A 26,257-nucleotide genomic window follows, 5' to 3' on the forward strand; every position below is an offset into this window, starting at 1 on the left:
TCCATTCCTGTATGAAGCATGGGAATAATGATTGTTTAAACATCTTTGTACATGTTGTGGTTATGGTTAAACATCTTTGTACATGTTGTGGTTAGTCTGCTCTTGTTCTTGTGATCCCAACAGGAATGATATGTTGGAGGCTATAGTGTATTCCTAGATACACCACTTAAAGTTGGATCTAGAAACTTCCTAAGTAGGTTTTATCAAGATAGCTTGTGCGTATCCTCGAGCATATGCCAGTTAAGTTGTAGAAAGTCATAAGAAATGTCATTGGCTGAAAGTCAGAAGGTATTATTAATATTATCTGGCTTTTCAGAAATCTAGAAATGCTGCATCTGAGTGACTGCCTTGGTCCATGGCTTTTAGTATGTCATGTGAGAAAAGTGGGAGTTGGGTTTCAAGAGATAAATATTTTGTAATCAATGTTGGTTGGCATGAAGGGGACCATTCTGTTCAAGGTATCCCATTACATTTGACCTCAGAATATGTTCTAATATTCTACAACAAATGGATGTCAAGGATTGTGGATGGTAGTTTTCTGGATTACTTCTGCTACCCTTCTTACAGACATGTGTAACTAGTGCTTTCTTCCAACTACTGGGCACAGTTTTTTGTTTGAGGAATTTGTGGCATGTTATGCATAGAAGGGGAAATACGGGCTGACTTGCTGACAAACTCTGTTTTCCTTTGTAAAGAAACATTTGAAATCAAAGTTCAGCATTTCTGCTTTCAGATTGCTACCCTCAATTTCAATTTGTTTCTTATCCATGAGTGTCTGGAAATCAACTCCCTTTGCATAATTATGACTGGAACTTGTGTCTTGTGAGAGATTTTTCAATAATATTCTGCTATGGTAGTTATTGAAGGCTTCACATTTTGCTTTTTGACAACCAAAGACATTTCATTCAGCGTCACTTTGTATATAGCCCTATGCTTTGTTTGTTACCTAGTATGGAGTAGTCTCTGTTTATTTAGAAGTTTTATCACAGTGAACTGTTCTACTAGGTACACATGTATCAAACACATGGTCAACTGTTCTTTTAAGCCTGGGCCACAATTTTTATACGTTCTTCTTTCCAGAGCCATATGTTTCCTGTTCAGTATTGAAATATAACACTACTGCCTTTTTATCTAGTTTCCTGATAAAATAAACCCTTCTATTTATTTGAACTGCCCTTTGTGCTTCAGTAATTGTTGTTGTTCAAACTGCAGTGTGGACATCCTCAAAGAGGTCAGATCTGTTTGTTGCCATTAGATCCAATACATTGCCAACATGAGTGGACTTCTGAATTATCTGTTCTAGGGAATTTTCAGAGAAGGCATTCAGTGATTTTTCACAGGATATTTTATCAAGCCCACCACGTACAAAACTTTAATTTTCACAATTGATTGTTGGATGATTAAAGTCTACTCTTATCATGACAGTATGACTGAGGAACTTAAGTACTGGTGAACTCAGGTTCTCTTTAAAGTTTTCAGTTAATTGGGAAGCGAGTTGGGGTACTCGATAGAAGGATTCAATTATAAGTTTATGCTCACCCTTGATGCTGATTCTTCCCCAGTTTAATTCCTACTCCAAACTTTTATTTTGTTTTCTTTATTGCTTGCTCTATGTACAGATTGAATAACATTGGGTATAGGCTACAGCCCTGTCTCACTCCCTTCTCAACCACTGCTTCCCTTTCATACCCCTTGATTCTTATAACTGTCATCTGGTTTCAGTACAAGTTGGGGTAGGCTTGTGCTCCCTGTATTTTACCCCTGTCACCTTCATAACCTCAAAGAAAGTACTCCAGTCAGTGTTGTCAAAAACTTTATCTAAGTGTACAAATACTGTTTTCATAGGTTCGTGTTTCCTAAACCTATCTTCTAAGGTAAGTTGTAGGGTCAGTATCACCTCATGTGTTCCTACATTTCTCCGGAACACAAATTAATCATCTCCAAGGTCAGATTCTACAAGTTTTTCGATTCTTCTGTGAAGAGTTCTTGGTAGTATTTTGCAAGCATAACATATTAAACTCATATTTCAGTAATATTCACCCACATCAGCACCTGCTTTCTTTGGAGCTGGAATCATCACATTGTACTTGAAGTCAGAGAGGATATTTCACCTGTCTCATACATTTTGCACAACAAATTGAATATTTTTGCCGTGGCTGGCTCTCCCAAGGCTATCAGTAGTTTTGACGGAATGTCATCTACTCTAGATGCCTTGTTTTGACTTAGGTCTTTCAGTGCTCTGCCAAATTCTTCTCACAGTATTGTATCTCCCATCTCATATTCACCTATGTCCTCTTTCATTTCTATAATATTATCTTCAAATACATCTCCCTTGTATAGATCCCCCATACAGTCCTTCCACCTTTCAACTTTCCCTTCTTTGCTTAATACTGATTTTCCATTTAAGTTCCTAATATTCATTCAACTGTTCCTCTTTTCTTCAAAAGCCTCTTTAATTTTCCTGTAGATAGTATGTATATTTCCTTTTGTGAAATATGCTTCTAAACCCTTAACTTTATCCTCTAGCCATTCCTGCTTAACCATTTTGTACTTCCTGTTGATCTCTTTTTCTAGACGTTTGTATTTCCTTTTGCTTGCTTCATTTGCCGCATTTTTACATTTTTTTCGTTCATCAATGAGATTCTGTAGTTCACGTGATATCCAAGGATTTCTACGAGGCCTTGTCATTTTACCAATTTGATCCTCACTGCCATCACTATTTCATCTCTCAAAGCTACCATTTGTCTTCTACTGTATTCCTTTCCCCTTCTCTAATCAGTTATTGCCTAATGTTTCCTGTGAAACTCTCAACAATCTCTGGTTCTTTCAACTTATTAAGGTCCCATCTCCTTAACTTCCTATCTTTTTGCAATTTCTTCAGTTTCAATATACAGTTCATACCCAATAAATTTTGGTCAGAGTTCACATCTGTTCCTAGAAATGTCATTCAATATAAAATCTGGTTCAAAAATCTCTGTTTCGCCATTATATAATCAATCTGAAACCTTCCAATGTCTCCAGGTTTCTTCCATATATACAATATTTTTTTGTGAATCATAAACCAAGCGTTAGTCATGGTTATATTATTTTTTGTGTAAAATTCTACCAGTGGGTTCCTCTTTCATTTCTTTCCCCCAGTCCACATCAAATACTAGTTTTCCTTCTCTTCCATGTCCTACTATCGAATTCCTGCCTCCCATCACAATTAAATGTTAGCCTCCCTTAACTATTTGAACAATTTATTTTTTTAAAGTGATGATATGTTGGTTGGCTGCTATAGTAAAATGTTGATTTACTATTAAATATGTCATGCAAAACACTCATAACTTCTGAAATTTCTCAGAAATATATGCTTATTCATGTAGATTAGGGGGCGAATGATTGGGACAGGGAAACTACTGCTAAAGTTGTATAAAGCACAAATGTTGATTACATCTAACACTATAACACAAACTACATTTTTCATGATACTTTGCATATGAAAATACATAATATATCATGACTGACTTACAAGCTTTAATTCAGTCAACACAAAAACCAAATTTAATTTTTATGTGAAGTTTTTGAAACTATTTTTTCAAAGCAAATAGATTTAGCACATATGATTTTACTTGGACACAAAGGAAATACCAGAAATCAGCATATAAATGTAAATAAACATGGGAATAGTACTGATCTTGCATGTAGCTGGTTTCATGACAAGTTCTACACTAGTGTGCCAAAGATGAACACTTTAGTGTCAGTATAGATCACAAAACCAATGTGAAATGTGGAGCACAGCCAAGCACTTCTTCTGCTTGGAGCAGCTAACAATGCAAAGGATAAGTTATCAATAAAGTATTAGAATAGAGACCTAGGTACATATTTTTGATGAATTGGTTCAACTGTTCATTTAAAATTGAGCCACATCTCTTGTCTTTCTTGGCTGAATGAAATGATTGTAGCCACTATTACAGAAAGAAGGTACCCTCCTTCTTACCCATTTTACTGAAAATACAAACTTTTCTGTTTGTTTTTTGTTCAATGGCTATCATTGTTAGCAAGTGAGAGGGTGTTATAACGTCAAGTTGAACACATATATTTCAAAACGACATAACACATATAAGTCACTGAGCAAGTTGCAAAGCAAGACAAGTGAACGGGGTAACATTCGAATGAGCACTGAGTCCAAGTCTAGCAGCCACTGGCTGGCTGGCTGCTTAGGTGGCACGGCTGCTGCATGGCTGGCAGACAGCGCTGCATATAGAGGACGCGCGTAATTGTGCAGCGGCACTTTGAATGATCGGCGAGTCACAACACTTTTCCCCCCTTTGAATTTTTTTGCACTGGTCTTGATGGAGGTGGCCTGTAGATTGCTAATGTCCATAGGCATTGTTTGACTGGCTGTAAACTCTTGAGGAGGAGGCTTCCCGTACGGACGGAAGTGTCCCCGATGATAACGGCTCGAGATGACAGGAGACGTAGGTGTCGAATCTGCTGGGGCCCCGTGCACCAATCTGCCCATTGGGGCAAGTCAGCTGATATAACAGGAGACATGTGCGATGTGTCAGCGGCCATAGGAGAAGGAGGCGAGTAGATTGGCTCGGGACAGATGATGGTCATCCGGTTCCTGCATGGGCACGTCTCCTGGTGGCGTCCGTTCTTGCACTGGCACCGAGATGACGGTGAGAGGTCTGCGTTGTGAATAATGAGAGATGCCAAGATCCCAAGCATCGGGTAGAGCCGAAGGTGGTGTAGCGGCATTCAGAACAGGCGTTGCCGGCACACGAGGCCGAAGCTGGTCTGAATGACGCACTGCAACACCCGTGTCCATCTGGATTTCATACAGGCATCGGCCACGGTGTCGTAAGATGCGGCCCGAACTCCATTTTGGCCGTCTGCCATATCCCCGTACCCAGACAAGGTCATTGGCGGTGAACCAGCCAAGCGAAGGCACCCACGCCCATGAGGTGGAAGGCCGCAGAAGATGAAGTAGCGTGCAGGGCTGTCGGCCATGTAAGAGCTCAGCCGGGTTGTGGTCGCCCATGGGGGTGAATCAGGAAGAAGCCAGAAACTGGAGAAACACATCATCAGCAGCAGAAGAAGTTAGGAGTTTCCGCATCTGAGCCTTAAAAGTGCGGACCAGTCGTTCAGCCTCACCGTTTGATTTTGGATGGAACGGAGGGGCCGTGACATGCATAACACCATGATGAGCACAAAAATCTGCAAATTCGGAAGAGGCAAATTGCGGACCATTATCAGTAACAAGAGTAGAGGGAAGGCCTTCCAAAGAAAAAATGCGGGCGAGAGCACTTGTGGTTACCGCAGTGGTAGGCGATGTGCAACGGACAATGGAAGGAAAGTTAGAGTAGGCATCAATTACGAGGAGCCAATAAGTACCTAAAAGAGGTCCTACGAAGTCAGCATGAATGCGCTCCCAGGGCATCTCAGGCGAAGGCCACGGTGACAAAGATGACTTCGGGGCGGCGGCCTGTGAAGCACAAGGCCCGCAGGCAGCGACCATGTGTGCTATTTCAGAGTCAATGCCAGGTTAGTACACATGATGGCGCACCAGAGATTTTGTGCAAGAGACAGCCCAGTGCCCTTGGTGAAGGAGGCGCAAGACCAAAGCACGCAAAGACGCAGGTACCACAACACGCAGCGAAGCATTGTCGGTGGAAAGGAGGATAACACCATCCCTAGCCATGAGGCGGTAGTGCAAAGCGTAGTAGTTCCGCAACAGATCAGAAGTCTTAGCGGATGGACGATCTGGCCAACCCTTCTGAACACAGCGTAAAACCCGGGAGAGGGTAGGATCAGTTGTTGGGAAGTGACGTTGATGGATGAAACTAGGAAACAAGTGGTTTGTGATCCGTAACAAGATGAAATTTAGATCCATAAAGAAAAACACCAAACTTATGAAGAACATAAATAATGGCCAAAGCTTCTTTTTCAATTTGAGAATACTTTTGTTGGGCATCCGTGAGCGTTTTGGAGGCATAAGCAATGGGTTGTTCAGAGCCATCAGAAAAAAGGTGTGCAAGGACTGCACCGACCCCATATTGAGAGGCGTCCGTGGCAAGAACAAGATGTTGGCCAGGTCGATAAGTAGCCAGGCATGGGACCTGTTTCAGCATAGTCTTCAATTCCTGGAAAACCACATTGCATGACGCGGAACAGTGAAAAGGCACGTTTTTATGCAACAGGCGATGCAACGGCTGAGCCACCGAAGCAGCAGACAGTAAAAACTTGTGATAGTATCCTATTTTCCCCAAGAAGGCCTGCAGTTCCTTAACAGATGTAGGGCAAGGAAGGGCATCGATCGCAGTGACAGTTTGTTGAAGCGGACAGATACCATCCCGAGAGAGTTGAAAGCCCAAGTATGTGATAGATGCCTGAAAGAATTGTGATTTCTGAAGGTTACACTTAAGACCAGCAGTCTGTAAGACATGAAAAAGTGTGCAGAGGTTCTGAAGCTGTTCTTCAATGGTGGAGCCAGTGACAACAATGTCGTCCATTTAATTTATACACCCAGGGACTGGGAGCAATAATTGTTCCAAGAATCGCTGAAAGAGAGCAGGGGCGCTGACAACTCCGAATGGCAATCGTTGGTATTGATAGAGGCCGAAAGGCGTGTTAAGGACCAGAAACTGGCGGAGAACAGTGTCGAGAGGAAGTTGATGATAAGCTTCTGACAGGTCAATGGAATCGGCATAGGATTCTTTGTGAACGTCAGTAACAAGTTGACACTTTCGACTGAGGCCATGAAGTTCAGCAGCCCAAGCATGATAGGATTGATGCAGTTGTTTTTGACAATGATAAAAGGCAACACGAGAGGCTACCACATGCGTTTGCTTTTGAAAATAGACAGACAGAAGTGAGCACATTTCAGCAAAGGACAAAGATGCAAGATCTTTCAAAGGAGCCAATTGCGACAACAAATGATACATTTAAGGTGAAATCCATGACAGGAACAGACACTTACATGTTTCTTCATCCGTGACATCAAATGCCAAGAAGTGCTGTCAAAGACGTTTTTTGTAATCAGACCAGTATTCCGCCGTCTTGTCGTAAGGAGAAAAAGGAGGTATAGACAATGACGAGAAACGCCCCGCCTTTGATGCCGCGACGAAATCGCAAATTGCCGATGTTAGAAGCATTTGCAATAGTTGCTCCACAGTATCCATGAAAACCTGTGGGTCAACAATGAAAAGGAAAAATCCCATCCTCGTCGCCAATTGTTATAACGTCAAGTTGGACACATATATTTCAAAATGACACAACACTTATAAGTCACTGAGCAAGTTGACAAAGCAAGACAAGTGAACACGGTAACATTGGAATGAGCACTGAGTCCAAGTCTAGCGGCCACTGGCTGGCTGGCTGCTTAGGTGGCGCGGCTGCTGCATGGCTGGCAGACAGCGCCACATGTAGAGGACACGCGTCACTTTGAATGATCAGCGAGTCACAGCAGAGGGCTGAGTAGTTAGCACGTTGCACTCACATTTGAAAGGAACAAGATTCATATGCCTGTCAGAACATCTAGATTTTTGTTGTTTCCGTGAACTGATTCGGGTGAATGCTGGAATGGTTTTTGCAAAACTGATACAGCCAAAAATCCTTTCCCTGTGAGATACCTACAGTTTTAAAAATAAAAAAAAGCTATTGATTGTTTTTATATGTTGATGGATGACCTATTTATCATAACAGAATGAAGTAATGACTTAGTGATACTGAAATCCAATCATTACACCACCTTGCTGATCTGGTATACATTTTGCTGGAACCATCTGGAGCTATTATTGCTTGTCTGGACAGAACTGCATATTACAAAAACAAAATAAGTAAAACGTCCTAGGTAACTTTGAAAGAATCAGCTAAAGTGGTGTAATGCAACCGTAAGTTGCATAATGGTGAATATCTAGTAAAACCCTAGGTTCTCATAGACTTACCGTAATGTCAGCTTCAGTGTTTCCACATTACTTAAAGTGTAATACCTAAAGCACAGTAAGTAGATTGAACATTTACCTGAGCACTATGGATGAGGTTGATCATTTCAAACTTCTCTGAAATTTACTGGTACAAATCAAATGACCGTACAACATAGATGACACATATCATTTTTCAGATTGTGTGTTCACTTACTGGCATGGTGGTATACTCGAAATCCTTAATGAATTCCTTACGTGTACACACTGAGTGAACATTGATTTAGTTTATTTATGTATGTGATGGTAAATATAGTGTTGCACTGTGTACAGTAGACACTGAAAAAAACCTTAGTGCTGTAAACATTTCTTACACTAAAACACAATTATTTTTAGCTGTAAATAATATTACATAAAACTGTGTTATTGAGTATATTAGACCAACATAGCATCAAAGGATGTTACAGCTTTATTTTTCTAGATACTCCTTCACATAATAATTGCACTGCTGAATCAAATAATCTTTTACAGCTTCCTATCCCTTGCTGCGATTTACCAAAAATATGAGTTCTGTTTCATCTTTGAGTCAAATTGTAGTGCAGCCACATTTTTTTCATTCACTTAGATGCAGAATATCTGTTTTGGCCTTCTGAAATTAAAACTATCAAGCACCTGTTGGCAGAACTCCAAATGCTGAATGTTACACTATCAATATATTAAACAAAACTATAAATCTCATGACATGATAAATCTCTGGCTCAAATATAGAGTGAATGTGCTATGACAGTTATTTATAAAGTTAAACACATCAGGCTAAAGAGCCTGTAAGTAAACTGCTGGAGAAGGTAAAGCAAATGTATAGGAAGATATGTTAAAGCTACATCATTGTATTATTCCTCTACACAATCTCCATTCAGATATAAGCATTTATCTAATCTGTTAGCAAATTGACAAATTCTGTATGCAAAAAATTCTGCCACTTAAGATTGCAGCGAGCCTATAAATGTATCGTAAAGCCCTTTGTCAAAGAATTGGGAGCCAAACCAGTTTTTTGTGTTGCATGAAGAGGTGGAAATCACTTGGAGCCAACTCTGGGCTGTAGAGCTGAGGCTCAAAAATGTCTCCCTAAACTGAGCCAGTAATTCTTGTGTTTGCCAGCAGAATGGGACCAAGCATTGTTCTGCAAAAACATAACACCAGTAGTCAAGAGATTGTATCATTCATTGTAAATGACTCTTCTTATTTTTCATAAAAGTTCAAAGTAAGCTTCAGAATTGATAGGCCTTCCACATGTAATAAAACCAATGAACACAATTACTTCAGTGTTCCAGTCCGGCTGACAGAGTTTGGTACACTATTTTTTTTTATTTGTTGGGTAAGGCAGTATGTCCCCACACCATTGTCTACTGATTTATTACCAAGTTAGTGAAGGAAAGCAATGTCTTATGTCCAGTTAGGATTCCATTCAGTAGTCCTTACATTTACACATGGTAAAGAAATTCCAGAGCAGCACTGTTTCGTGGCCTTCAGATAGGAGTTTTGAAACCCACCAAGCACGGAACTAGTGGTACATTAATTGCGTGAGTGCGGTCTCACTCAAAATGCTTAGAGAAGTCTGTGGAAAGGTGTCCTACAGTAGAGAAAAACACCAATTTTTATGAATTTTTTCATTATTTTTCGATACCAGTGTGATACTGATCATAAATGGATGGTCGCTTATGTCATAACACGAATATTTATTCTTCCACTGTTATGAAAACAGTGCTATTGACACACAAAACTTTCAGTTATCAAATTTGATCTATGTATAGTACAATAGTACAGATTTCACTACACACACACACACACACACACACACACACACACACACACACACACACACACACACACACACACACACACACACACACACGCGCGCGCACACACACACACACGCCAAGGGAGACCTGGAGACCCATAGTGTTCAGTTTTCGGTCCACTCTTTTTCCTCATGTATGAGAATGACTTTCCACTTAATATTCTTTAAACAGAATTGTTACTTTCTGCAGACAATGCTAGTGTTGTAATACATCCAGTTAGAGAGAAACCAACAGAAGCAATTGTTATTGATGATTTTTGAGAAAACACCATATTCAGCTCTGTACAACAGTTGATGCGGCATACAAACAACAGTCAATAAACAGGGTAGACTGACACATCTTTAGAGTCATTGCAGTCTTTTAAAGGGCTTTTGAACATGTTTCCCGAAAACTATCTTTAGCAGCTAGTTTGACAACCTACACTCAATGGAAATATTTTACACTTTGTAGCAACAAACATATGTTCAGACCTTGTAACTATAAATGGGCTTAACTTTATCAACAGTATCAGTATAGAGAGAGGGGTTAGTGATCATGATGTCATCTTAGCAATGATGGTTAGTATGGTTAACAAATTAATCAAGAAGACTAGGAGAGTATTTTTGCTAGAAAAAGCAGGTAAGCAGTTGCTAGTAAGCAGTTGCTAGCATCCCGCATAGGCAGTGAATGGAAAATATTTATGATGGAAGTAAAGTAATAATGGGCAAAGTTTAAACAATTGTCACTGATGCTCTGGAGAAGAATATGCTGAGAAACTGGATTAAGGATAGAAAAGACTCACCATGCTTAAATAACAAAATTCAGAAAATGCTGAGGAAGCAAAAACTGTTGCACTCTCACTTCAAAAGAGAATGTGCAAATGATGACAGATTAGTAGAGATTTGTGTGTCTGTAAAAAGATCAATGTGCAAAGCATACAACTACCACTTTCATACCTTAGCAAATGATGTGGCTGAGAAGCCGAGAAAATTCTGATCCTACATAAAATGACAAAGTGGTCGAAGGCTTCTATCCAGTCACTCATTGATCAGTCTGGTGTGGCAATAGAAGTAGGCAAAATGAAAATCAGAGTTTTAAATTTCATTTTAAGTAATCCTCCACACAGGTGGATCATACAAACATACCTGCGGACAAACTCCCATATAGAGGTCATAGTAGTAGACATCCCTGGCACAGAGAATCAACTGAAAGAGTTGAAGACAAATTTGTCACCAGGTGCAGATGGGATCCCAATTTGGTTTTCCAAAGAGTACTTTATGGCATTGGTCCCTTATGTTGCTTGCATTTATCTCAAACCTTGCCCAGCACAAAGCCCCAGGTGACTGGAAAAAAGTATAGATAACACCTATATATAAAAAGGGTAAAAGAACTGACCTGAAAATTTGCAGTTTTACAATCCTTAACATGTTTTTCTGTTGAATTCTTGAACATATCATTAGTTCATATGTAATAACTTCTCTTGAGACAAAAAAGCTTCTGTTCACAAATCAGCACAGTTTTAGAAAGCATTGCTTGTGTGAAACACAGATTGTGTTTTTCTCACATGATAGTCTGTGAACTAAGCAGGTTCCATATTCCTAGATTTACGAAAAGTGCTTGACATGGTGTCCCAATGCAAACTCTTAATGAAGGTATGCTCATACAGAATAGGTTCCGAGAAATGCGAGTGGCTTGAAGACTTCTTAAGTAATAGGACCCAGTATGTTTTCCTCAATAGTGAGACGAGTGTTCACCTTAGACAAAGGTATTGTCAGAAGTGCCCAGGGAAGTATTACCACTGTTATTCTCTATATACATAAATGATCAGCAGTATGCGCCTGTTTGATGATGGTGCTGTGGCGTACAGGAAGGTGTCATTGTTGAGTGACTGTAGCAGGATACAAGATGATGTATACAAAATTTCTAATTGGTGTGATGAATAGAAAAATGTAAATTAATGCAGATGAGTAGGAAAATAGTCCCTTAATGTTTGAATAAAGCATCAGTAGTGTGTTACTGGACAGAGTCAGGTCAATTAAATATCTTGACATAATACTGCAAAGTGGTTCAAAATGATACAAATATGTAAGGATTGTAGTAGGAACGTGAATAGTTGACTTTGGTTTAGTGGGAGAATTTTAGGAAAGTGTGGTTCATCTGTAATGGAGACCACATGTAGAACACTAGTGCAACCCATTCATGAGTACTGCTTGAGTATTTTGGATCCCCACCAGGTCAGAATAAAGGAAGACATTGAAACAATTCAGTGGCAGGCTGCTAGATTTGTTACCAGTGGGTTTGATCAACACTCAAGTATTACAGACATGCTTCAAGAACTCAGATGGGAATTCCTGGAAGGGATTCTTTTTGAGGAACGCTGTTGAGAAAATTTAGAGAACTGGCATTTGAAGCCGACTGTAGAACAATCCTACTGCCATCAACATCGATTTGGAATGAGAACCACGAACATAAGATAAAAGAAATTAGGGCTCCTGCAGAGGCATATATAGACAGTTGTTTTTCCCTTGCTCTCTTTACAAGTGGTATGGGAAGGGAAATGACTGGTAGTGGTACAATGTACACTCTGCCATGCACTGTACATTGATTTGCCGAGCATGTATACAGATGTTGTTGTAGGTGTGCCTGTAGAATGCTCCAAATTTTTTGGTGTACACATTGATGAAAACTTGAACGAGAATGTTACAACCTGTTCAAACTATTCAGTTGAATTACTCTTGATCTTCATGTAACACTCTTAGTAAACAATCAAATCAATATCCTAACATATTTTGCATATTTCCAGTCAATAATGTCTTGCAGTGTTGTTTTCTGTGGTAATTTATCACTAAGAGAGAAAGTACTGATTGTACAAAAGCCACTAATAAGAATAATATGTTAAGTTCATACACATTCATCTTGTGGGCGCATCTTCAAAGAGTTAGTAATTTTGACTCTACATTTGTAATTTTCACAAATGAAATTCTTCACGTATATTCCATTACAATTTGAAAAGAATACTGATGTCCATACCTACATCACTAGAAAGAAATGACCTTTATTACCAATTATTAATGCTGTCGTTGGGTGAAAAAGGAGTTCATTATGCATCAACAAAAATTTTTGAGCATTTGTCCAGTAACATAAAATGTCTGACAGGTGCAAGATTGAATTTTAAATCTGATTGCAAACTACTACATATAAGAATTTTCATTTAAAAGCTGGTAGCTTGTAAAAAAAATAGAACTGAGAAGTAATATGTTCATTAATCTTGAAACTAATCATGTATACATGTTCTATAAACATTCTGTAAAGTCATTCAAACGATTTGTGAAATACGTAACTGAGTAATTAACTTACAGCTTTGAGATTTTTTGCCACTATAAACCGTATTGCTGAAATGATTTATTTGGCATGGTTTTCAGTCACAATACTAATTTTGAATGGCTACTGCAGGTGAATGGAAAACAATGTGATTTCCTGCTATTACAGCTTGAATCTCTCTGATCACCCAAGTAATACTGTATAGTAACCTATTTATCCTTCTTCCCCTCCCACCCCTGCCACTTTCTGGACAGCTCTCGTAATAAGGGCAGCAGTTGTCATCTTCTTACATTACATTATTCTGTGAATAGGAAATAAATTTTCTCTAACAGCAGCTTTATATCACAACCATACAGGATCTCCACGCCAAGAATCCATTTCATTTCTGAATTATTGTGCAAGCGCTTCTGTGATTTTTTAATTCTATTCAAATTCTTGTTTTTCCTTGAGCATATTAACCACCTTTCGCAATAATTTGGAAAAGAACTTGCACATGTTCGTATGATCATTATGATGTGTGTTTTGTTATATTATTTGAAATATTTTAGTACATATTATTCTAAATTTGTTGCAGCACACACACAGTCAAGCAGAACCAGTTCTGCAAACTAATAGTAGAGCAAGTTCAGGGGGGAAACAGCAACTCAATCAGGAAGGGAAAAGATATCCTGTACATTCTGAAAGTGCCTCAAGCCCACACGAGTCATACATTACAAGACATGTCAGTGAGAAATACAACAAAGATATAGGAAGTGATCTAAGGGTAAGTAGATTTTTTTCTGCAAAACCTAAGGTAGAAAAGAAGGCATATAACCTGAAAATACTGGGTGAATAGTTTGTTACTGCCACTTTGGGAAGCTATTTTATATAGTGTACATAGTGTTTTGTACATGCATCAAGTGTTGCAACAGTGATTGGTTTATTATCCTGTCCAACTTGTGGAGCCAATTTACATTAATTATATTTATTAGTGCATATAATGCACAGAAGTGTCAGAAGTGTGGCTAATCATAATTATAGTATTACTTGAATCATCCACATGAATTATACATACTACACCTAAACAACATAGTGGGTGGTTAACCTTCACAACATTACTCACTCCCTTGCCCTGTATTAATTAGACCAAAAAATGATTTAACTTTGAATTAAAAACATATTGTCTGCTTAATGTCTCTCATAACATCCATCAACAAACTGTTGGTCCTCTTTTGAAACTGTGACCAAGTGCAGAGTTGTCCACTCAGTAGTAAAACGTATTCCTGAGCACTACATTCTTGACTTGAGTAGCTGCTTCACAGTCCATGCCATATGACTCCTGATTCTGCCCCCTCCCCCCTTTACCTCCATACCATCTTTTTCAAATTATGACTATATTTGCTAGCCCCTACCCTCACCCAACTACATCCCTGTCCATATGCCATCTGCTTCACTCATTCTACCCTCACATTTTCTCTCCGAACTCTTCTTTCTCTGTTTTATATCATTCTCCCAGCCAACTCCTCTGCTTCTTTGTGTGCTTTCATGGAACTCTCCATGCCTGTGCTGGGGGAACTCACCAGTGTCACATTTTTGTCCCTCCCTCCCTCCCTATCCACATCCCCATCCCCCTCCCCCTCCCCATCCCCATCCCCATCCCTGTTTGTGTGTGTGATGTGGCACACCAGATTGTTGGGATGGGTGATTTTGGGGGGGGGGGGGGGGGGATCCAGATGGCAACAGGAGTTGAGCAGCCATTGACATTGGGTGTATTGTGCTTATCAGTGTGTTATGCCTCTGACTGCACAACTCTACTCTTGGAAAGTGTTTGGCGGTGGCCATACATTCAGGTGGACAGCTGGTTGGTGATAATGCCTACATAAAATTGTTGCATGGATTGCACCAGTGCTGGTGTATGACATGACTGTTTTGAGAGTTGCTCCTGCCTCTAATGGAATAGAATCAGCCTGTCCTCAGTTTTCACTAGCCCCTGCCTCACACCTTTTTCCATTCTTGTCCCATTACCCTTACTGTACTCACACTCTCTGTTCCACAGTCTCTCTATTTTTCACTTGTGTCTGTCCTTCTCAATCCACTGCTCCAAGTCATCTTGCACTACCCACGGGGCTTCCTGCTTGTGCTCAGAATGTGCTCCCTGGTGCAAAATTCCTATTCTGTGCATCTGCTACCTCTTCCTCCTGGCTGTCAGTTATCTTTCATGAAGCATCCTTCCCATTCTCTGTCTGCGTGCTCCCTTCACCCCCCTCTACCTTTTGCAGCCTTGCACCCCAGCTGACCTGCTGCCTGGCAGAATATAGTCAGCCCTGACAGTGTAGCCATATGGATGTGTGTGTATGTGTATGCTTGTATGTATTTGTATGCTGTATATATGTGAAGAGACATTCATCTGAACTGTAGCAGATTTTTTTCAGTTTTGTCTATGTGCCTACCGTAACTCAGCACCTCCACTGTGAGTTATATATATTCTGCCATAGACTCTCCATACTGTGTGTGTATTCTGCATTACTTGATTCACACAGATTAGCCCTTAGTGACATGGTGCAAAATGAAGCATTCCCCAAGATTTCTTTAGACCATACGTCTTTCTTCCATAAATTTCTTATATTAGTAAGTTGTTATTTGAAAAAAAAACTTTGAAACTGGTTTACATGATTCCTGCCTCAACACATTCTTGTTATTTCATATTCTTATAATATGACTTTGAGCAGAGCACTCAAGTTGAGACTATTTCTTTTAGATTTTTACTATCGTTAGCTAGGTATACATGAGTGCCATCCATTTTCCATGTGAACAGTTGGTTATTATTCTGCGGTCTACATAATTTTAATGTGATCTTAATTATGTACTAAATTATGTATAACAGTTACTTTTTCTGATTTTGTTATTTTATCAGACAATGCTTTCATCATAAGATGTAGTTTTTCCATTTTGTTGTAAATATTTATTACCATTAGATTTATCATTAAAAACAACATTTAGTTTTAAAGGATTTGTATTTATTTTTTGTTGATGTTGTATTCATCTACATCAATTATTCTTTAATTGCTTCTCTATTAGTTACACTAAACAACACTCATCACACTTTTGTCCTGCTTCAACATCAAATAGTACCAGACTCACCTAACTGAAATTTAGCTCTTGCCATTCATAGAATCAAGAGTGGAAATAGGAATAAGCTTCATGGAGATGAACAGTTACTTACTTTAGTCCAGAAAGGTCTCTCTCTCTCTTTCTCTATCTATCTATCTATCTATCTATCTCACAGCTGTATTAGTTACCAAGATAGTGGTATAAACTTTGCTTTTTCAAATGGAAGTATAGTAATTTGTACTGCTAGTATAATAGCACTAAAAGAGACAAATTCAAAGGCATTTCACGCTTCAAAACCTGATTAGCAGTTCAGAAAAATTACGATATTTAGACGTGAAACCAACTGGTATCTTATCGGGAAGTTTGTGTTACTGTGTGAATCTGTTGTGTCAGACTGATAGTGTTCTCCAACTTGATGCAGCTAACAGAGTCTACTTACAAAAGTGGAAAGTGGAGAAAAATTTAATTTGAAACTGATAGTAATCACACTTCCACTACATGTACATTTACATCTACATCTATACTCTGCAAACCACTGTGAAGTGCATGGCAGAGACTACGTCTATTGTACCAGTTATTAGCATTTCTTCCCATTCCATTCATGTGTGGAGCATGAGAAATATGATTGATTGAATGCTTCTGTGTGTGTTGTAATTATTCTAATCTTATCTTCATGATCCCTATGTTAGCAATACCTAATGGGGTATTGTATATTCCTAAGAGTCTTAGTACATGTGATTGGACTGACACATCAACTGGAAGGCAAAGGATGTGGCATCTAAGTGAATATTGAGTCAAGCACCCATCTTGTTGGTACCACTGACATCATACTTTCTCTAGGAGAACCAGTAACACCTTGGTAAGACACACCCCCCCCCCCCCCTGCAGGCCCAGGGGTTAAAATAGGCCCAAGGTATTCCTGCCTGTTGTAAGAGGAAACTAAAAGGTGTCTCACACCTTTGAGCCCTTATTTGATGGTCCCCTGTAGGGTTTGACCTCCATTTTTCAAAATTTTCCCAAAGAGCGAGCCAATTGCGGAAGGGTGCCTCACATGGTGCATCATGTCCATCGTGCATTGAGATCTTTAGCCCACTTTCTCGTTGTAGCATTGCAGTCCTGCTCATCCTCCATCTCTTGAGCAAGGACATCTTCCTGGGTGCATTTTCCTCTGCCCAATATGCAGTGTCGTTTTCTGTGCCGACAATGACCATGGAATTCGTTGCACTTAATATTCAGCATGGTAGCCAGTCCATTGTGGTGGGGCTGCCATGTCCCCTGTTGGTTGTAGCCCCAGACCACACAAGGATCCCTCTGCTGCTGCCTGCTCCATTAACTTCCCACATATGCCAAGGAGCAGATGCCTGTCACCCTGGGGCACTGTGACTCCCGGCAATGGCCATCTTGCCAGGTGGCCTTTGCTGCAGCTGGGTAGCGTGGGTGGGGAGGGCCCCGACATGTGATGAAGCATACCACATCATCACTTGATGGTGATCAAATGCCAGCAGCCTTTAAGTGTTCCAAGTCTGAGTACAATGTAAGGAAGTATGATCCTGAATCGTTCCCCTCCCTGGCCACATCATGGGAGGAACACCAGGCTAAGGATGGCAGCGAACCTTACTTGCCCCAGTACCTCATATGTATGAGAGCTGATGGGGACTCCTTTGTCTCGATGAAGCCTCAGTTTTTTGTAGAGCATTTAGAGGTCAAGTTTGGGGAGGTGGAGAGCTTGTCCAAAATGCGGTCAGGGTCAGTCTTGATAAAAACGGCATCTTCTGCCCAGGCATGGGTATTACTCGCTTGTGACAAGCTGGGGGATGTTTCCATTACCATCACGCATCACAAGAGCTTAAATATGGTCCAGGGTGTTGTATTTCACAGGGACCTTCTTTTGCAGTCTGACGATTAGCTATGAGCCAACCTAGAGTGATTAGGGGTTCATTTTGTGCAGCGCGTCCATCGCGGTCCAAGAGATAATCAGGTTGGCACCAATGCCTTCATCTTGGCCTATGAGGGTGACACATTACCCGAGAAGGTGAAGGTGATGGTCTACTGCTGTGATGTCTAGCCATATATCCTTCCCACAATGCGGTGCTTTAAGTGCTGGAAGTTCAGCCATATGTCTTCCCACTGTACTTCCAGCATCACTTGTCGAGATTGTGGACATCCATCCCATCCCAATACTCCATGTGCCCCACCTCCCGTCTATGTCAGTTGTGGAGATCATCATTCCCCTTGCTCACCAGACTGCAGGATTTTACTGCGAGAAAGGAAAATCATGGAATACAAGGCCCTGGACCGACTGGCCTACACTGAGGCCAAGAGAAAATTTGAGCGCCTACATCCTGTGACTATGACCTCCTCTTATGCCACCGCTATGAGAACAGTTGTAGACCCATCAGTTCCGCAAGTTACAGTCGGCTCTCCGAGCTGGAAGACTACACCTGCCCCCTTGATCGTGGGGGGCACTTCGTTCCCTGTTGCTCCCACACCACCTACCTCAGGAGCACTGTCCCCCCAACCATCGGGGACACTAGTCCTCACTTCTCAGCCAGAGAATCATAAGTCTTCTTTGGCTCCTCTCGCTACGAAGGGGTCCGATGGGTCACTCCCTTCCCAGGTTTCCACTAGTGGGAAAGATGACACCCTCCAGTGGGTGAAATGCCCAAAAGCAGCTGGTCATAGGGCTTCACGATCATCCTCAGTCCTGGTGACTGAATCAGTGAAGCTCTCCCATCCAGGTAAACCCAAGGATCAGTGAGAGAAGTCCAAAAAGAAGACCCCCAAGACCAAGGGAATTGTGGTGGCACCCACACCACTGCTGCCTACAAGCTCTGCATCTGAGGATGAGGTGAAGATTCTGGCATCCTCTGAGGACCTAGATCTCGCCAGGCCCTCAGACACAATTGATATAGCCTGTTCAGGAAATAAGTCAATGGCAGCAGGTGACCCTGAGGCATAGACTGCCTCATTGAGTGTTTCATGCCTTCCCAGTCTCACGATTATGTCATCCTCCAGTGGAATTGCGGCAGTTTTTTCCACCACCTGGCTGAGCTATGGCAGCTGTTAAGCTTTACACCTGCTTTCTGCGTTACCCTCCAGGAAACCTGGTTCCTGGCAGTGTGGACCCCTGCCCTTCACAATTACGAGAACCATAGTGAATATAATAGTGTGTCAGGTGGAGTATGCGTTTATGTCCTGAACTCCGTATGTAGTGAACCTGTGCCCCTTCAAACTCCTCTTGAAGCTGTGGCTGTCAGGATATGGCCGACACAGGAAATAACTGTCTGCAACGTATACCTCCCTTCCAGATGGTGCGGTAACCCTGAATGTATTGGCTGCACTGATTGATCAACTCCGTAAATCTTTCCTACTTTTGGGAGATTTTAATGCCCATAACCCCTTGTGGGGTAACACCATGCTTACTGGCCATGGCAGAGATGGCAAAAATTTACTGTCCCAACTTGACCTTTGCCTCTTAAATTCTGGGGCCGTCACACATTTCAGTGTGGCTCATGGTAGTTACTCAGCCATTGATTTATCAATTTGGAGCCTAGGAGTTCTCCCATTTATCCACTGGAGAGCGCATGACGACCTGTGTGGTAGTGACCACTTCCCCATCTTCCTGTCACTCCCCTGACATCGTGACCATAAACACCTACTCCGATGGGCTTTAAACAAAGCAAACTGGGTTGTCTTCACCTCTGTTGTCACCGTTGAATCTCCCCACGTGGTGCTGTCGATGTTGTGATAGAGCAGGTCACTACAACGATAATTTCTGGGTGGAAAATGCAATCCCTCATTCTCTAGGGTGCTCATGGTGAAAGACAGTCCCTTGGTGGTCATCGGAAGTGGCAGAGGCAATTAAGGAGCATTGGTGAGCTCTACAGCAACATACGCGGCACCCTTCCCTAGAGCACCTAACAGCCTTTAAGCGGTTCCGTGCCCGCATTCACCTGCTTATAAAACGACGGAAACAGGAGTGTTGGGAGAGGTATATGTTGATCATTGGGTGCCATACATCACCTTCCCAAGTCTGGACAAAGATCAGACGTCTTTCTGGGTACTAGATCCCAACAGGTATCCCTGTCGTTAACATCAATGGCATGCTCTCTACCAACGCAAATGCAATTGCCAAGCACTTTCCTGATCACTACACTCAAGCCTCTGTGTCGGAGAACTACCCCTCAGCCTTTCGCACCCTCAAATGGCGGATGGAAAGGAAAGTCCTCTCATTCATTATATGCCACAGTGAACCCTATAATGCCCCATTTACAGAGTGGGAGCTCCTCAGCGCCCTGTAACTTTGTCCCGACACAGCTCCTGGGCCAGATCGTATCCACAGTCAGATGATTAAACATCTCTCATCTGACTACAAGCGATATATCCTCATCCTCTTCAACTGGATCTGTTGCGATTGCGTCTTTCCATTGCAGTGGTGGGAGACCACCATCATTCTGATGCTAAAACCCAGTAAAAATTAACTTGATGTGGATAGCTATTGGCCCATCAGCCTCACCAATGTTCTCTGTAAGCTGCTGGAACGTATAGTGTGTCAGCGGTTGGGTTGGGTTGGGTCGGGTCCTGGAGTCACATGGCCTACTGGCCCCATGTCAGGGCAGCTTCCACCAGGGTCATTCTACCACTGATAATTTTGTGTTTCTCGAGTCTGCCATCTGAATAGCCTTTTCCAGATGCCAACACCTGGTTGTCATCTTTTTTCACGTACATAAAGCATACAACATGACCTGGCGACATCGTATCCTTGCCACATTGTATGAGTGGGGTCTCTGGGTCCCGCTCTTAATTTTTACCCAAAAGTTCCTGTAACTTCATACTTTTGTGTCTAAGTAGGTGCTTCCCATAGTTTCCCAGCTGCAGCTCCACAGAGCCCTTGTTCAATCCCACCTTGACAATGGGAGTGTGGTTTACGGTTTGGCAGTGCCCTCAGCATTGCGTTTACTCGACCCAGTGCACCACTGTGCGTTCGCCTTGTGGTGGGGGCTTTTAGAACAAGTCCGGTGACCAGTGGCATTCCACAGAGCTCCGTATTGAGTGTATCTCTATTTTTAGTGGTCATTAACAGCCTAGCAGCAGCTGTAGGGCTGTTGGTCTCCCCTTCTCTGTATGTGGATGACTTCTGGTACTGGTGTTGCTGTGTATCACCTGCGGGGAGCCATTCATAAGGTGCAGTCATGGGCTCTAGCCCACGGTTTCCAGTTTTCAGCTGCAAAGTCACATGTCATGCACTTCTGCGGTGTCATACTGTTCATCCAAAACCTGAACTTTATCTTAATGATGATCCACTCACTATAGTGGAGACATTAATTCTTAGGACTGGTTTTCGATGCCTGATCGACTTGACTACCTCACCTTTGTCAGCTTAAGCGGAAGTGCTGGCAGCATCTCAATACTCTCCGCTGCTTGAGCAACACCAACTGGGGTGCAGATTGCTCTATGCTGCTGCAGCTCTACAGAGCCCTTGTTCAATCCCACCTTGACAATGGGAGTCTGGTTTACGGTTTGGCGGTGCCCTCAGCATTGTGTTTACTCGACCCAGTGCACCACTGTGCATTCGCCTTGTGGTGGGGGCTTTTAGAACAAGTCCGGTGACCAGTGTCCTGGAGGAGACTGGAGTCCCTCCATTGCAGATTCGATATGCTCAACTGCTAGCCAGTTATGCTGCGCACATTCGTAGTTCTCCTGCGCATCCAAATTACCGTCTCCTTTTCCCACCCATGGCAGTTCATCTCCCGCATTGGCAGCCCAGGTCAGGGTTCACGATTGTGGTTTGCGTGCGATCCCTTCTCTCTGAACTGGAGTCCTTCCCTTTACCACCTGTACTTTAGGTCCATTCAGTCACACCTCCATGGTATACCCCTTGGCCAAAGCTTCGTCTGGACCTTTTGCATAGCCCTAAGGACTCCGTTAACCCCGCTGCTCTCCGCAGTCGTTTCCTCTCTATTCTTGATGTGTTCCAGGGCTCTGAAGTTGTTTACACCGATGGCTCGCTGGCTGACGGTAATGTAGGCTTTGCCTATGTCCACAGAGGTCATACTGAACAGCATTTCTTGCCCGCTGGCTGCAGTGTATTCACTGCAGAATGGGGCCATATCTCGTGCACTGCAGTACATCCGTTCCTGTTCTGATGAGTCGTTTCTTATCTGTTCTGACTTCCTGAGCAGCTTACAAGCTATCGACCAGTGCTACCCTTGGCATCCTGTGGTAGCGAATATCCAGGAGTCCACCTCTGTCCTAGAACTGTCCAGTCGTACAGTGGTGTTTGTGTGGACCCCAGGACACTTTGGAATCCCAGGCAACGAACTTTCTGACAGGCTGGCCAAACAGGCTATGCGGAAACTGCTCCTGGAGATGGGCATCTCTGAAACTGACCTGCGTTCTGTCTTACACTGCAAGGTTTTTCGGCTTTGGGAGACGGAGTGGCATAACAGTATGCACAACAAACTTCGTGTCGTTAAGGAGACTGTGAATGTATGGAAGCCTTCCTTGCAGGCTTCTTGCAGGGAATCAGTTGTCCTTTGTTGGCTCTGCATTGGCCATACGTGGCGCACACATGGTTACCTCCTCCAACGCGAGGACCCACCTCAGTGTCGCTGTGGCTCCCAAATGACAGTCATCCACCTCTTGCTAGACTGCCCACTTTTAGCTTCTCTGCAGCAGACTTTTAACTTTCCCAGCACCCTACCTTCGGTGTTGGATGACAATGCCTCAACAGCAGCTTTAGTTTTATGTTTTATTCCTGAGGGTGGGTTTTATCATTTGATCTGAGTTTTAGCGCATGTCCTTTGTCCCTCTGTGTTGTCCACCTTAGGGCTTTTAGGGTGGAGGTTTTAATTGGTTGCAGAGTGGCTGGCTTCTCCTTTTTTATTCTCATGGTCAGCCAGCCATGGTAATCTGCCTTCTTGATTTTAGTTTCTTCTCCCTGCTTCTCGTGTCTTTCTGTGGTTTTCTTGTTCTGTTTCGTCCATTGTACTGTTTGTAGTCATTCTGTCATTCGTCTGGTTCTTCCTTACTCCTGTTATTGTACTGTATGTCTTCGTTTTTTTCTTTCCCTTGGGTAATTGTTCTACTGGGAACAAGGGACCTGATGACCTCGCAATTTGGTCCCTTTCCTCCCCTTTTAAAACAACCAACCAGCCAAAATTGGTGAGAAAGTGTGCCCTTCATCCTTTACCCATTAAGGTTTCTTCAGTGAAGTAAGGACCAGTCATGTTGTCTCCAATAATCTTGCACAAATGCCTCAACCAGAGTAGATTTTCATTGGCCCGATAATGCATATATCTTAATTCAGCCTTCCATGATATATAAAGGTGGCTTCATCAGTAAATAGAATTCTTTGAAGAAAGAGCATATGTTTGTGACATTGTATTACAATCAAGTGACAGAATTCCATGAGTGTTTTGCAGTCTTGCTGGTGAATGTATACATGATATGGATGGAAACAATGTACACAAAATATGAACAATGTTAGGATGACCTATTACAGTGGCACTTCCAATATTCCTGGAGCTAAAATGTGATTTACAAGCAACAGCTGCCAGAAAGACTATTTCTTTTGCTCTGCCTGTTGTCATATGTGCAGTATTCCAGTACCCTTTCCAAATTTTTGTCCAAAGTTGACCAGAAATTGTCTGCCATTCACACCTTACATGATTCAAGCACTACCAATTTCATGCTTTGTGAGAAAAAACCAAGCATTGATATAACACCTCCCCCAAATTCTCAATGTTCCAGTTGGTGTTGAAACTATGTAGTTGTCTGCTCCAGGAATCACCTATGTGCAGTGTGAGGTATAATGCATCTTTGTTGTTGGAGAAAAAAAAATGTAGATTGTAAATTTAGATTTGAAATCACTGGTTTATTACTCAGTAGGTTCATTTCAACTTAGTCATACACTACTTCACCATAAATCACACTGTTGCGCAATGCAGTAATATAAATGCTCGTGACAAACGTGACGTGTGTCCTCTTTCAAATCCAAACATGATCTTCCACTTCGATGTCCCAGTGAGAAATGTAGTGGCTGTAGTCAAGAGTCAATGCATTAGCTACAATTTAACCACCTTTTGAATGTGACAAAGGGAAGACAATATTTATGATAAAAACTAAACAGATGTTGGCCATTTTCATGTAATAATTCTACTTATATGTGCTGATCATTAACTACAGAGACATAATTTATAGTTTTTGTGTTTGACAGTACAGTGCACACGAATCTAGTACTTGTTTTTAAATGAAGGCAAACTTATGTTTTAAAGTTGCTTTTCTCTGAAAGTGATGTTGTAAGTTTTGTATATTACATGAGTATTGTAAAAACCAAATAGAACTCCAGTGTCAACAGTTGGGAAAATTAAGTTTGTTTTAGAATTTTGATTTACAGTTCAGTGAAAATGTTTCATATTGTAACAATAACTTAATGCAGCAAATTTGACAAGATTTAAAGCGTGTTATGAATACTCCATCTTCTAAGCTTTCTGATAAGCTATAAAATTTCAAAAGTTAATTAATTTTTCTGAAATAAGCAAATTATTAAATCAAGTAAATTGTGAAATTACATTTCATTTTGTATTCTGTAACTGTTCAGAATGCTTTTTGTTTTATTATAAAAATTGTGGTCATTATCAAAATAGATTGAGTACCATTCATAGTGAAATTGTTTCACTATATGTTAGTTTTGAATATTTACATGTTGCAGATGTTGTTGTGAGTATGGTTTATTGAAATAAACCTTCATTTGCTTGGCTAATTGTAAGAATATAAGCTGAACATTACACTGTTGTACAAGTACAGGTCTCAGTGATAGTACACCAGCGTTTATTATTTAAATCGTAAGTTTTATATACCAACTACTGAGCACACAAACTGTTAATGAAGAACCTGATCCACAGCAGCAGGTGTTGTACTACCATATATATGACCAGGTTCAGTCACCTGATACTCCAGCTGTTGTACCATTCAACAATAATTTTTTGCACGGTCATGGAACTTCGTCATTCTTGTTAGTCACCTTTTTGCATACAGCTCGGTTGTTCTCTTTGTGTTCCTTCTGCATCCTCCTCAAAGAAGTAACATTTCTAGTTTCTCTTGGTATGTGAAAGACAATTATTGGTTTTCAAACTAATCAGCTCTCAACACACATGAATGACACAGTGGAATGAAAAGAGACTGTACATCATTTAGTGAGGACCTACAACTCATTTGAGGATGAATAGAATTATGTTATAACAGTGCCAGAAGTACCTGAGATAGAGCAGATTCATTCTGTATAGCAACAGGCAGGACTGACCAACCCTCAGCTTGAGAACACTGAACAGCATCTCAAATCAGTATTCCAGCTCATGTATTCTTTCTTCAATTTTTCACATGATGCGAACATCCTCTGTTTTGAGTACAGTTTACTTTCAGTCCCAAATCATGGTCATTCATTAATGATTGAATTGAATTCCTGTAAATAACTCCAAAATAGTGTGTGGGGAAAATTTAAGAGTATTAAAGTAAATGTAAGCCAAAATAGTTTACCATGTAGTTGATGCATATGGCTACAGACATAATTCATCATATGTGTAGGTTGGATTCCTGTGGTCATGGAACCACATGGTTAGCCGCCGATGGAAGTCATCATCTACACCGGCTACAGGGGATGAAGGATTCCAAACTAAGCTTCTGAGAGATTTCCGTGATTTTTGTGCAAATGGCAACAACAGGCTGCAGAATTACTGGAACTCATGTTGGCTTCTTAAGAAGTGAATGTTTCTTGTTTTTTTGTTTGTTTTTGGTTCCTATTTTAAAAGTTTTGTATAAAAGTAATGTTTTGTGTATCTGATTATCTATGTTTGTACAAAGTGTCTAATGGTAAAATATATTTTTCTACAAAAGCGTATATTTGTTTTCATGTTTTAATTAATCCCAACAAACTTTCATGGCTTCTTCTTTACACATTCTACCTTTCCATTTCACATTTTTCTGCATCTGAAAAGTAGTCTTACTTTACCTTAAGTTTCCTGCCTAAACTGTTGCTTTTCTCCTAAGAAATTCATAATAATTCAAATAGCTATTGAGAAGTATAAACTGGACTGTGACTAT

At 41.2% G+C, this 26,257-nt stretch overlaps 1 protein-coding gene across 4 annotated transcripts in view; it reads left to right on the forward strand.

Moving 5' to 3' along the window:
* Nucleotides 1-26,054, forward strand: part of LOC124798396 (GATOR complex protein Iml1) — a 547,410-nt gene extending 521,356 nt beyond the window's left edge. For all 4 annotated transcript variants that reach the window (XM_047262170.1, XM_047262989.1, XM_047263070.1 and 1 more), the window contains 2 exons: nucleotides 13,641-13,829; nucleotides 25,742-26,054. In XM_047262170.1, the coding sequence (XP_047118126.1) occupies nucleotides 13,641-13,829; nucleotides 25,742-25,921 (369 nt within the window). In that variant the 3' untranslated portion in view covers nucleotides 25,922-26,054. The remainder of the gene's footprint in view (nucleotides 1-13,640; nucleotides 13,830-25,741) is intronic.
* The last annotated feature ends 203 nt before the right edge of the window (nucleotides 26,055-26,257 follow it).

Source organism: Schistocerca piceifrons, chromosome 1 (assembly GCF_021461385.2).
Source record: "Schistocerca piceifrons isolate TAMUIC-IGC-003096 chromosome 1, iqSchPice1.1, whole genome shotgun sequence".
Taxonomy (NCBI): Eukaryota; Metazoa; Arthropoda; class Insecta; order Orthoptera; family Acrididae; genus Schistocerca; species Schistocerca piceifrons.